Source organism: Tenrec ecaudatus, chromosome X (assembly GCF_050624435.1).
Source record: "Tenrec ecaudatus isolate mTenEca1 chromosome X, mTenEca1.hap1, whole genome shotgun sequence".
Taxonomy (NCBI): domain Eukaryota; kingdom Metazoa; phylum Chordata; class Mammalia; order Afrosoricida; family Tenrecidae; genus Tenrec; species Tenrec ecaudatus.
In genome coordinates, this window is record NC_134548.1 from 23,749,597 (window position 1) to 23,764,405 (window position 14,809).

Genomic DNA, 14,809 nt, shown 5'->3' on the forward strand with positions numbered 1-14,809 from the left:
GAATGATTTACAGCCTGGGAAACCAACCCAAAGGGGCAGTTTTACTCTGCATATACTGTGGCTATGAGTCAGAATTGAACAAATGGCAAGGTTTTATTGTTATTTGTTTGTCCTGATATGGAGTCTAGGAGATGACTGGGAAGACACCATCACCTTGTCCTCTTGGAACCTTAGCCCCTCCCCCACTAAGCACCCATGTAGACGCTGGGTGGGTCCAAGTCTGACTTACAAACTTCCTTTGTCTCAGAAATCTCCAGAGTTGGGGGCCTCGGTCTTACTACAAGAGATTGACCTTCAGTCACCAGAAGACAGATTCCAGGTCACCCCAGGAGTCAGAGTAAGTACCCTGACGGCTGCAGGACTCTCCCACTTGTCCAGTTTCTCCTTGGGGCTCCCAGGGAAATGAGGGTTTTGCATAGAGGGAGTGGTCACATGTCAGGGTGGTCTGAAGCTTAGCACCTCTGCCAGTCAAATTGAAGGGCTTGAGTGAGGGCTGCAGGTCCATTCTCCACAGAACCTCAGCCTGTACTGTCAGCACATCCTGTGCTCTGCCAGGCCTGGTGGTCTGATGCTCCCCTTCCCTCCATTCTGGATTCCAGCGAGGGCCAGAGACAAGGGCCAGAGTAGGGAGTGGGGCAGGATAGGATATTGAGGAGGGAGGGAAGAGGGGGTGAGTAGAAAAAGAAAGAGAATCATATATATGGAGCATTTCACAAGATACCATTGGTGATTTCATTTTTGATAAGGGCGGTGCAAATATTTACAGTGCATTTCTTAAAAAAATTCCTGCCAATTCGTTATCCCTCAAATCTAAATAGGGTTCTGAGAGGCTAAAAAATTAAAAACAGAGGGGAAAAGTAAAACTGAATTTGATTTTTTTGTCTTTATTGACAAACAAGTTCCTGTCAAACAAGCAAAACATCAGAGCAGCAAAGCGAAGGTGACCCAGGTCCTCCTAACAGTGGACATGATCACCCTGTTGGCTATTTGCTAATGCTAGTGGGGCAGTGAGTTACATGTTAGGCTGCTAACCACAAAGTGGGAAGTTCAAAACCACCAGCATCTCCTTGGAAAAAAATTGAATCTTTCTATTCTCTTCAAGATTTTCAGTCTCAGAAACACACAAGGGGAGCTTTACTTTGCCTTACAGGGTCACTATGAGTCAGAATCTTCTTGGTATTTGTGAGTTTAACTGCTGCTTCGTCCACAGGGATCTCAAGAGATTCACCATGCCTCGTGGTCAGAAGAGTAAGCGCCGTGCCCGTGAGAAACGCCAACAGGCCCGAGGGGAAAGCCAAGCTGCCAGGGGTGCTCAGGTCACTGCAGTGCAGGAGGAAGGACCCTCTTCCTCCTCGCCTGTTTTGGGGGATACTCCCCAAAGGTCTTCTGTTGAGGGTGTATTTCAGGAGTTTAAGGAGGCCACTGCTCCTGCTTCAGATATTTTGTCTAAAGTATCTGACGTAGATGCCAAGGGCCAAGATGAGAAAAGCCTCAGCCCTGCCCAGGAACCATCTTCCACTGAGAAGCCTAAGAGAGATCTGACCAGAAAGATACGCATGTTACTGCTGTTCTTGGTAGACAAGTATAACATGAAGGAGCCTGTTATGAAGGCCGATATGCTGAAGGTTGTGAACAAGAAGTTCCAGAAGCACTTCCCTGAGATCCTGAGCGAAGCTGCAGAGCGCATGAAGTTGTTCTTTGGCCTTGAATTGAGAGAAGCAAAGTCCAGATGTAACTCCTATGAGCTCATCAAGACAGTAGATGTCACCCAACGAAACAGTTTGAATGGTGGCCTGCAGTTGCCTATGACGAGTCTGCTATTAACTGTCCTGGGTGTGATCTTCATGAATGGTAACCGAGCCTCTGAAGAAGCCATCTGGAAGTTCCTGAATATGCTGGGAATCTATGCTGGGAGGAAGCACGATATTTTTGGAGAGCCCAGGAAGCTCCTGGTGTGTGATTTTGTGCTGGCGAGATACCTGCAGTGCCGGCAGGTGCGAAAGAGTCGTCCTCCACGCTATGAATTCCTCTGGGGTCCAAGGGCATGTGCTGAAACCACCAAGATGAAAGTTCTGGAGTTTTTGGCCATGCTGAAAGGTGTGAATCCCTGGGATTTCCCTGTTCTGTATGAAGAGGCTTTGAAAGATGAGCAAATGAGAGCTCGACAGCTAGTTGCATCCATGTTCTGTTCTACTGCTAACACCACTGAGAGTTCAGACCCAAGTCTAGTGGCTTCACCAGAATCTAGTGAAGTGGGAGCAGATTCTTCAGAGTAGTTGACAGGGCTGTCAAACTTCCAAGTAGTACATTCTGAAGTAGCCTAGAGGAAACAAATAGATTATCTTCTGTTGTGTACTAGTAACTTGTAGTTTTTTCTCTCTCAAATGTGCCTTTTGATCTACGTTTCATTTTGCTGTGGAATGTAAGCTCATGAATGTCCTTCGTGGTCATCCTGATTTTCTTGTATATCAGATATGAGTTAGCATCGCCATCTACAATGACAGGCAAAACTTCAACATTTGTTGATGTTTTAAAAGTGGGTAGAATGGCATTGAGAATAACGCCAGATTAAGGTAGTTAGGATCACACATGAAAGAAAAAAATGATACTTGTAGAAGTTTCGGGGGTGCCTTATCCTTTTTAATCTTACCTGTTTTGTACAACTAAAAGTTATATGCACACACACAACTTGATGTGATGAAAATATTTACGAGTTGTTTTGTGTTTTAGTTGGAGCACTGCATATTCTCTGAAATCTACTTGATTAGAAATAAAGAAATTTTTTAATTGTGCTGAAACTTTTCGTCTTTTCTGAGTTCAAAATAACCAGATGCCCACTGTCATTCAGTAAATACAATATTCCCCGACCAGTTGCAAAATGTCCTCTATTACAGTACATACATTTCCACAATCCAATAAGGTGGGTTTATCAGTCTCACTTTGCAGATGAAGAACTTGTATAATTCTCAAGTTCATGAGGTTGATAAGTAGCATTGCTGGACCAGACCCCTGGCAAAATCTGTCTGAGCCACACCTTTCCAGTCCTTCAAGCCAGAGGCAGGCTGTGTGTCTCTGGTCACCAAAAAAAAAGTATCTATGTGGTTAATGAAGCCTTCCAAATTAGAAGTATATGAAAATAAATTATAAATAGGCATCAGAAAAAGTCAGAACCCCAAGCCTTTGCCATTGTATCATTTTGATTCATCACAAAGTTCTAAGACTGTAGAACACTCACTAAGAGCTTCTAAGACTGTAAATCTTTACAGGAACCAGGCAATCTCATCTTTCTCCTGTGGAGAGTCTGCTGAGTTTGAACCATGGAGTTTGCAGCTACAAGCCCGATGTTTATACCACAGAGCCACTGGGAAATTTGATATTGGTGGCAACATTGTTGTCTGCCTATGGAATGTCAGATAACCTCAAAAGATGCAAAATGATGCTGGGAGCTCCCGCTTATAGAAATAAAGTATTTTAGAACACAGTTGCATAAAGACTACATCTGGGATGTGAGAAGGATGTGTGTTTTCTCTGAAGGCCCACTTCTCTGAAATGTCTTGGGCTGCATTCCTCTAGGAGAAGGACCCACTCTCTGCAAGGGATGAAGTAGGGAAATGGCTTATGAGTTGCAACGATGTGATATTTCATTAGAAGCTTTTCATTAAAGATAGGGAACCAACATGAGGACCTTGATGAGTGAGGACAGAGCAGCACCAAGGATGTAGGGATCCTAGCGACCTAGATGGTCCCTTAATGACCTAGATGGTCCTAGGCAGGGCTAGGAACTAGATAGGCAGGGCTGTTAGACTGAGATCACTATCATTTATTCTTATGAACTCTCAGAGATGCAAAACTAAGTCAAAGCAAGTGTCTTCCAAAATGGGTAATAGAATGGGGTGCTAGTCAATCTAGGGGTGGGCTGCAAAAGCAGGTACCTACACTTGATCCTGTCTTATGGGCTACAGTGCAAACATTTTTAATTGCTGGGGTGGGGGACTCAGTTTAGTTTCCCCCCCCCCCCACGAAAAAGGGGTGTTAAGTCAAATAAGTTTGGGAACCTATAGTCTAAGCAGACACACAAGCTTGATAGGAATCAAGGAGTGGATGCTTAGTGAAGACTGAGGGGGAATTCTTCCCTAGAACCTGGGTGCCCACAGGTCTGGGCACACACTGTCAAATATCAGAGAGGCCAGGTAAGTCATGCCAGATGCCACGACTCCTGGCTTCCCCCTCTAAAGGTTCAGCCCCTTTGCCCATTTCAGGAATTTGACGACCTTAGCATGAGGTCATTAGTCTCTGGTCAGCCAAGGGTAGAGTTCCAGATTTTGTCTGCTTTCAAGGTGAGGATTCTGAAATGAGAAATGAGGGGAACCATCTATCTCAGAACAGTGGACACTGACAAAGCCACATCAAACTATCTGGTGACTTCTAGTTTTTGTGACCTCTGGTATGTCCTCTCAGGTAGATAAAGGTCTTGGCATATCTGTAGAGACCCACAATCTGCAGAAGCACAGGATCCTGACAGTCCTTAACTGAATTCACAATGTGGACCCTGAAGACTGATAAATAGATTCCTCCCCGCCTAACAGGGGGTTACACAGAGCCCCATCTTGAAGTCAGGCCTGGAAAACGACCTCTAGCACACTCCCCACTTGAGAGTCTCATGGAGGTAAGAAGCTGGCTCAGGTTAGAAAGCAGGTCATTAGAGGCAGGAGTCACGAGCTTAAGGTGAAGATTGGGAGGGTCAACTGAGGGGAGCACTGATGCTAGAAGAGTGGGATTCCACAAAACCAAGCCACTCTTTCAACCCTCAGAAGTCCCAAGTAGGGGAGGTTAGGTATGACTCTTCCTGAAAGCTGCTTTGGGCATTCCAGGAAGGCATGAACACGTCAATGCAACATACCAGCATGTGCAGGGATCCAGCAGAGAGGTCTGCAGGGTGGGCCCCAATTCCTACTTTGTGAACATCCCACCCCCTCAAGAGTTTACTTCAGAGGACAGCGCTGAAGCTATAGCTTAGGGAGAGGGGTATGTCTGATCAAGGCACACAGGAGCAAAATTAGAGGGAAGGAAGTGTGGAACACATCCTGGCCCACCAAGCCCCAAGGATGATATTCTTACTCAGAGCACCCAAGGCACAGAGAGGACCATAGGGCCAGCCCGACAATGAGACACAACATCTTTCACTGACGCTTAGCGCTGTGAGGGACAACAGTGGAGATACAGTGCAGGAAGTGTGCCTGATCTGACCCCAACGTACCACAGTGAAACGCTAAGAGTGTGCAAGAGAGCAGCAAGGGGAAGAGAACAATCAAATCCCTGGGAATGTCAACAATAGACTTCCAGGCCAGGCTGTGGCACCCCAGCATACAGGAATAGAAAACAGTCCTAAAGGTCAACAAACAGACCTGGAACTATTTATAGGCTTTTGTGTGTGTGTGTGTGTGTGTGTGTGTGTGTGTGTGAGTGTGTGTGTGCTGGTGGTTTTTGGTGGTGGTGTTGCTGTTGTTTGGTGTTTTTAGTTTTCTTTTTTTGGTTTTGCTTTGTGTACTTTTTGTGCTTATTATTTTCTATGCGTGTCTATCTAGATAAGACAGGCAGAATAAACAATCCGGAGGAGGAAACAATGGCCCCAGGGTTCCAGGGGGACCAGGGAGAGGGGTACGTGGGGGAAAGGAAGTGAGTATTAACAAACCCAGGGACAAAGGAACAACAATTGGTCTAAAATCGATGGTGAGGAGGGCATAAGATGCCTGCAAGGGCTTGATCAAGGACAATGTAACTGAGGGGAATTTTAAAAATCCAAATGAAGGCTGTACATGATAGTAGGACGAGGAAAGTAAAAGAAATAGAGGAAAGAATTAGGAAACTAAAGGACATTTACAGAATTCTAAATACAGGAATGTACATATATGTAAATATTTTTTTAATTATAGGGAAATAGATCTCTGTACATATATTTATATGTTAAATATCAAGATAGCAAACAGGCACTGGGCCTCTACTCAAATACTCCCTCAACACAGGAACAATTTTCTCTAATAACCTGGAATTACATAATGCTCAGGTTCCTGACAAGATCAATGAAGACAAAAATGGTGCATAAGCAAATGTGGTGAAGAAAGCTGATGGTGCCCCACTATCAAAAGATATAGCATCTGGGGTCTTAAAAACTTGAAAATATACAAGTGGCCAACTAGCTGAGAAGCAACAAAGCCCACAGAAGCACACCAGCCTGTGTGATCATGAAGTATCTGTGAGATCAGGTATCAGACATCAGAGACCCAGAACACAAAATCATATCAATGTGAATGAGGGGGAATGGAAAGCAGAGACCCAAATCCCATCTGTAGACAAGTGGACATCCCCTTACAGAAGGGTCACAAGGAAGAGAGGAGCCAGCCAGGGTTCAGTATAGCACCAATGAAACACATAACTTTCCTCTAGTTCTTTAATACTCCCCCCACCCATCATGACCCCAACTCCACCTTACAAACCCAGTTGGACCAGAGCATGTACATGGGTACAGATCAGACCTGGAAACACAGGGAATCCAGGACAGATAAACTCCTCAGAACCAATAGTGAGATTAGTGATACCGAGAGGGGAAGGGGACAGTGGTAGGAGAGAGGGAGAACTGATCACAAGGATCTACATGTAACCCGCCCCCCCCCCAGGGGGACAGACAGCAGAAAAGTGGGTGAAGGGAAACACCAGTCAGTGTAAGACATTAATAATAATAATAATAATTTATAAATTATCAAGGGTTCTGGAGGGAGGAAGGGTTGGGGAAGAAGGGAAGGGAAAAATGAGGAGCTGATACCAAGAGCTCAAGTAGAAAGAAAATGATGTCAACAAATGTACAAATGTGCTTGGCATAATGGATGTATGTATGGATTGTGATAAGAGCTGTATGAGTCCCCAATAAAATGGTTTAAGATATAAAAGGCCTGGTCCCAAATCCGCCAAGAGCTGGAACCTTGAGTCAGGACAAAAGACACAACTCCACTCGGAAACCAGGAATCAGCAAGAGTACTGCCCATATTGTGAGTCCTGGGAGGCTTGTGCAGAGTTGTCACGCTAAAGCATCTTCTCATTGCCTCTAAACTTTGGGTCAGGGATGTGAGGACCTTGGTTTTCGGCTGGGGGACTCTGGTAGTCGGGGGAAGAGTCCTAGACCTCCCCTGAGTGAGAACGACCAGGGCCAGTGATCACAGAAACATGGAGTCCCATAGTCTCACCCCTGCTAACAAACCAGGGAAGCCTTGAGCAAGGGGAGGTACTGGTGCTTACTCTTTTTCATGTCTCCCTGGTTTTAGGAATGTGAGGACCTTGATCTGGAAGGGATTCAGATTAGCAGAGGGAGGATTTCCAAGTGAGTTTGTTGTCAATATAAGGACCCTAAGAACTTTAGGGAGCACCCATGGATAACAAAATGACTCCCACATAGTTCCTTCCATACTGACAGCCCTGGGAGACCCTAAGCATATACGCTAGCTAAAGGACTCCTCATTTCCTCCTCAGGAACTCATCTCAGGTCAGCAGGAGGAAAAGGCTTAACCCACTGCCATTGAGTCGGCCCTCAAGGTGACCCTGTCATATAGCATAGAACTGCCTCTCCAGGCATTTGAGATTGCAAATCTTTATGGGAGCGGATTGACTCCTTTTTCTCCTGCGGTAGTTTTCAACAGCTGACATTGGGGTCCAACTCATGAGCTCAAGGAACCAGAACCCCACTAACCTCAAAACTCACCCTTCCTCAAAAGGAGCAACAGAGAACCCACTTATTGGGATAAGATAGTCAGTAATAGTACATCAGGCTAATCCAAAAGCTATAGAAAACTTCAACATCTTAACAAGAAAAATACAAATAACCCAATTGGAAAAAAGGGCCCATAACATGAATGGACAATTTACCAGAGATGACATCCAGGCAACCAACAACCATATGAAGAAATGTTCATGTTCACTAGCAATAAGAGAAATACAAATCACATCATCCATGTGTTACAAACGCTGTTATTTTGAGTAAAATTCAATAAATCAGAAAACCATAAGTGCTAGAGAGGATTTTGAGTGTTAGAAACACTTTGAGATTGCTGATGGGACTGTAGAACTCTACAACCACTGTGGAAATCATTAAAGAACTGCCCTGAAACAATGCAAGCAAAGTACCTACAGATGCAGAAAACCCGCAACTGCATATATACCCTAAAGATATAAAGAGTACAACACAAACAGACATAAGCACCCCTATGTTTATAGCAGCATTATCCATAATAGAAAAACCACGGCAACAACCAAAAAGTCCTCTTATAAAGGAATGGATAAATAAATTCTGGTATATCCATACAATGGAATATTATGCATTAGTCAAAAACATTGACAGCTCACTTAAACTCCGTAAGACATGGACAAAACGAGAACATTATGCTTAGCAACCTAGTCAATCTTACAAAGGTAAGAATTTAATAACACCATTATTATACAGGGGGAAAAAAGAAAAAGAAACAGGTTTTCTACACCAAAAAGATGACTATGAAGAAATCAGGGTCTTGGCGGAGGGCAAAGGATATGGAGGAGGGAGGGAGGAAAGTTGGGGTAAGGGACAAGAAAGAAAACCACATTTAGATAGGGTTTAACAGGATATGGTTGCTAAGTTCATTTCTGTCCTTTTATAAACCAGTTTGACTCCCATAATTTTGTTTTGCATTGACTCAGATCCATTATACATGGGCTATGTGCAGCTCCCTAATCCCACTGACCGTCTGTGCTCAAATCAGAACAGCAGGTTCATTTGAATGTCTTGTCAGGATCAGGAGGTCAGTGAGAAACAGTTCAATAAAAGCCCCTGGTTTCCAGGGATAACATTATAGACAACGGTGGAGGAGGTGGGGAAAGGAAAATAAAAGGATGAATATAAGGAAGAAAGGGGGAGTGGGGGCATGGGGCACTAACTCACCAAGGGGAGGGTATTGTTTCTATCTCCACAGGGAAAGTAGGACCAGACTTCAACCCAGTGCCACAAGATGTGAATACAACATCCCGGCATGGAGTAGGGAACCAGTGGAGAGGTCTGGGAGGCTGGCCCCAGCACCAAAATTAAGTGGAATCCTGCCCCTCCTCTGAGAAGAATTTGTTTCAAAGGACGACATTGATTCTGCAGCTCCGGGAGATGGACATATCTGATCAGAGCACATGGGAGCAGATGAAGGGGGATGAGGAGAATGTAGAGCACAGTCTGGCCCACCAGGCCATGAGGATCTGTTCCTAATTAGAACAGCCAGTCCACAGAGAGAACAACATGGCTGGCCCCACTATGAGGCATGATGCCCCTCAGTGACCAAGGGCGATACAGGGGACAGCACTGGAGACACAGTGTGGGAATTGCACCTGACCTGATCCCACCACACCGAGGCAAAGCAGTGGGGGAGTGCAGCGGAACAACAAGGGAATGGAGTGGCAAGGTCCCCAGGGAATGCTGAAAGTGGACTTTGGGGCCAGGGCGTGGTGCTCAACAGACTGGACTGGAAAACACTCCTAAGGGCCAACAAATGATCCTTGAACTAACTACAAGCTTTCCTTTCTTGATGTGTTTTGTTTTGTTCTTTGTCAGTGGTTTGTTGTTGTTTTGTTGTCTGGTTGTATACTGTTGCTTTGTTTTCCTCTGTCTTGTTTTCGTGCATGATATTGTCTCCACAGGTCTGTCTAAATAAGACAGGCTGGATGAACTATCTGGAGGGAAAAAAACGGGACTGACAGTTCTAGGGGACTTGGGATAGTGGGAGGTGGCGGGGTAAGAAAGTGATGTTAACAAACACAGGGACAAGGGAACAACATGGGACCCAAAATGGTAGTGAGGGGGAGTGGCAGGCCTAGTAGGGAATGATCAAGGGTAAGGTTATGTAAAGAAGAGGTATAGCTGTAACCCAGGTGGGACGGAGCATGGTAGTAGGGCAAGAGGAAAGTCAAGGGAGATGGAGGAAAGTGCTAGGAGTCAAAGGGAATTTATAGAGGTCTAGACAAAGGCATGTACATGCAAATATATATATGAGGATGGGGAAATAGATCTATATGTCTATATTTATAGGTTTAGTATTAAGTTGGCGGAGGGACCTTGGGCCTCTACCCAAGCACTCCCTCAATGCACGAATACTTTCTTTTATTAAATTGGCACTCTACGATGCTCACCTTCCCGGCACAACTGCTGAAGCCAAAGCGGGTGAACAAGTAAATGTGGTGAAGAAAGCTGATGGTGCCGGCTATCAAAAGAGATAGTGTCTAGGGTCTTAAAGGCTTGAAGATAAATAAGCGACCATCTAGCTAAGAAGCAACAAAGCTCACATGGAAGAACACACCAGCCTGTGTGATCATGTGGTCCTGAAGGGATCAGTTATCAGGCATCAAAGAACAAAAAATCCTATCATTGGATGCACACCTCCATGATACGATCACCGAAGGAAAAACGGGTGCATAAGCAAATATGGTGAAGAAAGCGGATGGTGCCTGGCTGTCAAAAGAGATAGTGTCTGGGGTCTTACAGGCTTGAAGGTGAACAAGTGGCCATCTAGCTCAGAAGCAACAAAGTCCACATGGAAGAAGCACACCAGCCTGTGCGATCACGAGGTGCCAAAGGGACCAGGTATAAGACATCATGCAACAACAACAACAACAACAACAACAACAACAACAACAACAACAATATATATATATATATATATATATATATATATATATATATATCATAGTGAATGAAGGGGGAAGTGCAGAGTGAAGACCCAAAGCCCATTTGTCGGCTACTGGACATCCCCTCATAGAGGGGTTTAGGAGAGGAGATGGGTCAGTCAGGGTGCGATGTAGTACTGATGCAGAACACAGCTTTACCCCAGATCCTGGATGCTTCCTCCTCCCAACTACCATGATTTGAATTCTACCTTGCAGGACTGGATAGGGCAGAGGTTGTACACTGGTGCATATGGGAGCTGGAGGCACAGGGAATCCAGGATAGATGATACCTTCAGGACCAGGGGTGTGAGGGTCAATACTGGGGGAGGAAAGGGTGAGTGTGTTGGAAAGGGGAAACCGATTACAAGGATCTACATGTCCTTGGGAGACAGACAGCAGAGAAGGGGGGGAAGGGATTCTCCGGAGAGGGCAAGATAGGACAAAATAACAATCTATAAATTATCAAGGGCTCATGGGGGAGTGGGGAGCGGGGAGGGAGGGGAAAAAAAGAGGACCTGGTGCACGGGGCTTAAGTGGAGAGCAAATGATTAGGGAAAAGAATGTACAGATGTGCTTTATACAATTGATGTATGTATATGTATGGTTTGTGATAAGAGTTGTATGAGCCCCTAATTTTAAAAAAAAGCCCCTGGTTTCTAGGCAGAAGTTCAGATACAAAGTTGCCTGCGGCAAAATTCTATGTGGGCAAGTAATCACAGGAAATCCACCATGATCATGAACTCTGTAGTCACACACGGACAATTTTGTGTGTGTGTGGTTGTTTGAGATGCCCTTGTTTGTCACTGAAGACTCCACATACGGTTCATTTCCCCTTTTCCTCTTTTTGAGCCACTCAGACCAATATTTAGGTTTGAGGGATAAGGGACCTCGAGGGATATTTTTGTCTTGAATTTTCTTTTGTAAGAAACACACCATCTATGAAATGAAATCAATAACAATATTCTGTAAAACACTTCATCTATGTGATTCTCTTTCTAAACCCTTCACTCCAGTCCCCATCCTTCCTCCCTCTCTCCTCAAGATCTTGTGCACCCCTCTTCCTGTTCCCTCCTCTGTCCCTAGCTTCCTGGTAGTCACCAAAGTCTTGGTTTTTTTGGTGTATAAACCATGTTTCTATTTCTTAATCTTCCTTATGGTAATGGTATTATTAAATATTTTTCTTTGTAAGATTGACTGCATTTTCTACACATTGTGTTCTCCGGTTTGTCCCATATCTTGTGCTGCTTCAGAGAGGTGTCATTTGTTTGATGCACAATATTTCATTGTATGGATGTAGCACGGTTTCTTTATCCAGTTGACTTCATTTCTCGAGATGGGCTGTATAAATATATGCAGTGTGATTGTGGCTTATCCGGCAAATCGAAATAGTGTGCTGAGTGGCTAAAAATTAAAAAGGATGGAGAAGTAAAGCTGATACGGACTTGGAGTCTTTAGTGACTAACAAGTTCACTTCAAACAAAGAAAACAAAACCAAAACCCCTCAAAACTCACTACCCTGCAGTCGATGCTAACTCATCGTGACTCAATAGGACAGGTAGAACCGCTGCTGTAAGGGTCCAAGACTAACTTGTTACAGGAGGCACCCGTCCTTTTTCCTGCAGAGCTGACGGTGGCTTCAAACTCCTGAACTTACAGTTAGCAACCCATCCGGTACAACTCAGTCAGCAGGGCTTCCAGGCTCTTTCAAAGGTGAAATGTGCTTAACTGGTAAGAGAACACTTTGAAAATGATGAGGACAGCATGTTGCAAATGTGGTTGACACGCTGGATGAATGTATGGATTGTGATAAGAGATGCAAAAGTCCCCAATAAAAGTAATTAATAGAAATTTTAAGAAAGAATTATTTTGAAAAAGATGACAACATATGTACAGATGTGTATGACACAATGTATATAGCTATGGATTACGATAAGAGCTGTAAGAGCCCCCAGTAAAAGCAAATAAAATATTTTAAAAAGGGAAATGTGGGGCCCAGAGTTAGGATGATGGAGGCTTGTACCAGAAGGTCTCCATTGCCTGTCACAGTTTTCAGCCTTAAAAAACAAAAACAAAACTGGACAAGGGTGGCAAGAGGACTGGAACCTGGTTTCTCCCTAATTGAGCCTCAGAATGTACAGGGCTTCAAATTAGAAATAGGAGTGAAGTCAAGAGAGAGAAGAGTCCCAGACTCTGTCCACAGTCAAAAGGAAGACCAAGAGTCACTGATGAATGGAGGGAACAGGAAGAGTCTAACCCTGCACTTGCTTTTAGCCTTTGCTTTAGCAGAGCCAGGCAGGGCTGTTGAGCTGAGACTTCCTCACTTACCTGGATAGATCACGTCAGAGAGAATGGAGATCCTTGCTCTGGAGGTGCAGCCACTGATCCATAGAAAGAATGAGTCCCAGATCCTCCATGGGGCCATTGAGGACCCTGAATGAGGTTTGTGGCCTCCCAGGAAGCCTGGATGGAATAGGCCCTACTAGGCGACAGCACTGTAGATGCACAACTGTAGATGCACTCTACAGCACACTCTAGATGCACTGGAGATGCACACCTGCCAGCAGTGAGGGCTCCATGGTTTCTTCCTTTCCTGCTGGAAGATCTCTGGGACTCGGGAGGGCCAAATTCAGAGTAGAAGAGGGTAAAGGACATAGATCCTGCCCATCTTTGATCTGATGGCCCTGAAATTGGACTGAGAGGACCCATTGAGCCCTCTTCAGAGGAATCCCCGGGTGTTACCCTAGCAGGTCCCGGGTTGGGCTTGTAGGGTGCATCAGAAACCTCACCCTAGGTTTCTCTATAAAGTTCTCAAGGGACACAGCTGACCTTGTGCGTTCTCAGAGCAGTGCCCACAAGTAGAACTGTAGAGTACCCTTCCGTGAAATTCAGGGAAGTTCCTTCCTGCCCAAAGTTCACTCACCATCTTATCAATCTTCCTCCATGAGGCCCACATCATCTGTCCTCCTCCGCCTCCCACCTGCATTCTCTGATTAGCAGCCCCACTGCTCATGGTCAGAAGGGTATGCTCAGTGCCCTTGAGAAACACTGCTAAGCCCAAGCTATGTCTCTCAATTCCAGGATTCCCTTGGACCCACGCTGAATCTAGGGTTTGGGGCTAAGATTCAATTTATTCCCAGCTCCCTAGGAAGAGGCTTTATGAGATGAGGAAGAGAGGGTGTGAACCAGAATTGCAGGCAGGGAAGGCACTACTGCAATGGCCAGTGCGGTTTCAGGGAAAGTCCAGCAACTCCTCTTGTCCCAAGTGAAGTCCAAGGAGGATTTCATGCTTTTTAACTGAAAAGAACAGTTGACAATCTAAATAGTGAAGGTGAGGTGGGTTTGAGGGAAAAAAAATGGTTATCTGCTTTATTTTACTATTCAATATAAGTAACTGTATTTTTTCACACACACCCCCAACATATGCATACACACATGCGCACACACACTTATGCTATTATGTGCTGTGTCAGTCTTGGTAGACTAGAGAAACAAACCCATGGACACATATATGTGTATAATAAAGAGATTTATATACAAGAGCAATTGAACATTGAGAAAACATTCCAGCCAAGTCCAGATCAAGTCCATAAGTTCGATATTAACCTATATGTCTGATATCAATCTATAAAATACTCTTCAGACTTAAGAAACATGCAATGCACTACATGTAGAAAATCACAGGCCAGTGGGTAGAAAGTCTTTGGATCCAGTGTCTTTGGAAATATCTTAGCACTGGCAGGGGTCTCTGCATCCAGGTGGGTCCATGTGTCTTATCAGCTGGTATGTGTGAGCAGAGAGAAGGAGGTGTCTCCTGCCTCCAAGGAGGAAGTACAACATTTCCCAGAATTCTCAGGAAAATGTCATGCCCACACAGAAGCCTCATTGAATATGATCTGATTGACAAGCTAGACTCCACCCCTACACTCTTTATCCTCAAATTGACAAAGGATGACATATCTACCACATGTGCTTCCAAGTATTTTTGAATGGTCCTGCAACGTCCTCAAAATTGTTCAGTTTGAGCCTATTGTTGAAGCCACTGTATCTATCCATCTAGTTGAGGGTCTTCCTCTTCTGTGCTGACCTC

General features: G+C 44.7%; 1 protein-coding gene across 1 annotated transcript; it reads left to right on the plus strand.

Moving 5' to 3' along the window:
• The first annotated feature begins 256 nt into the window (after nt 1–256).
• On the plus strand, nt 257–2,385 carry LOC142434591 (melanoma-associated antigen B1-like). The gene is made up of 2 exons (XM_075539277.1): nt 257–337; nt 1,211–2,385. Exon 2 carries the CDS (start codon nt 1,230–1,232, stop codon nt 2,274–2,276), a length of 1,047 nt encoding a protein of 348 aa, XP_075395392.1. The 5' UTR covers nt 257–337; nt 1,211–1,229; the 3' UTR covers nt 2,277–2,385.
• Nucleotides 2,386–14,809: the final 12,424 nt, after the last annotated feature.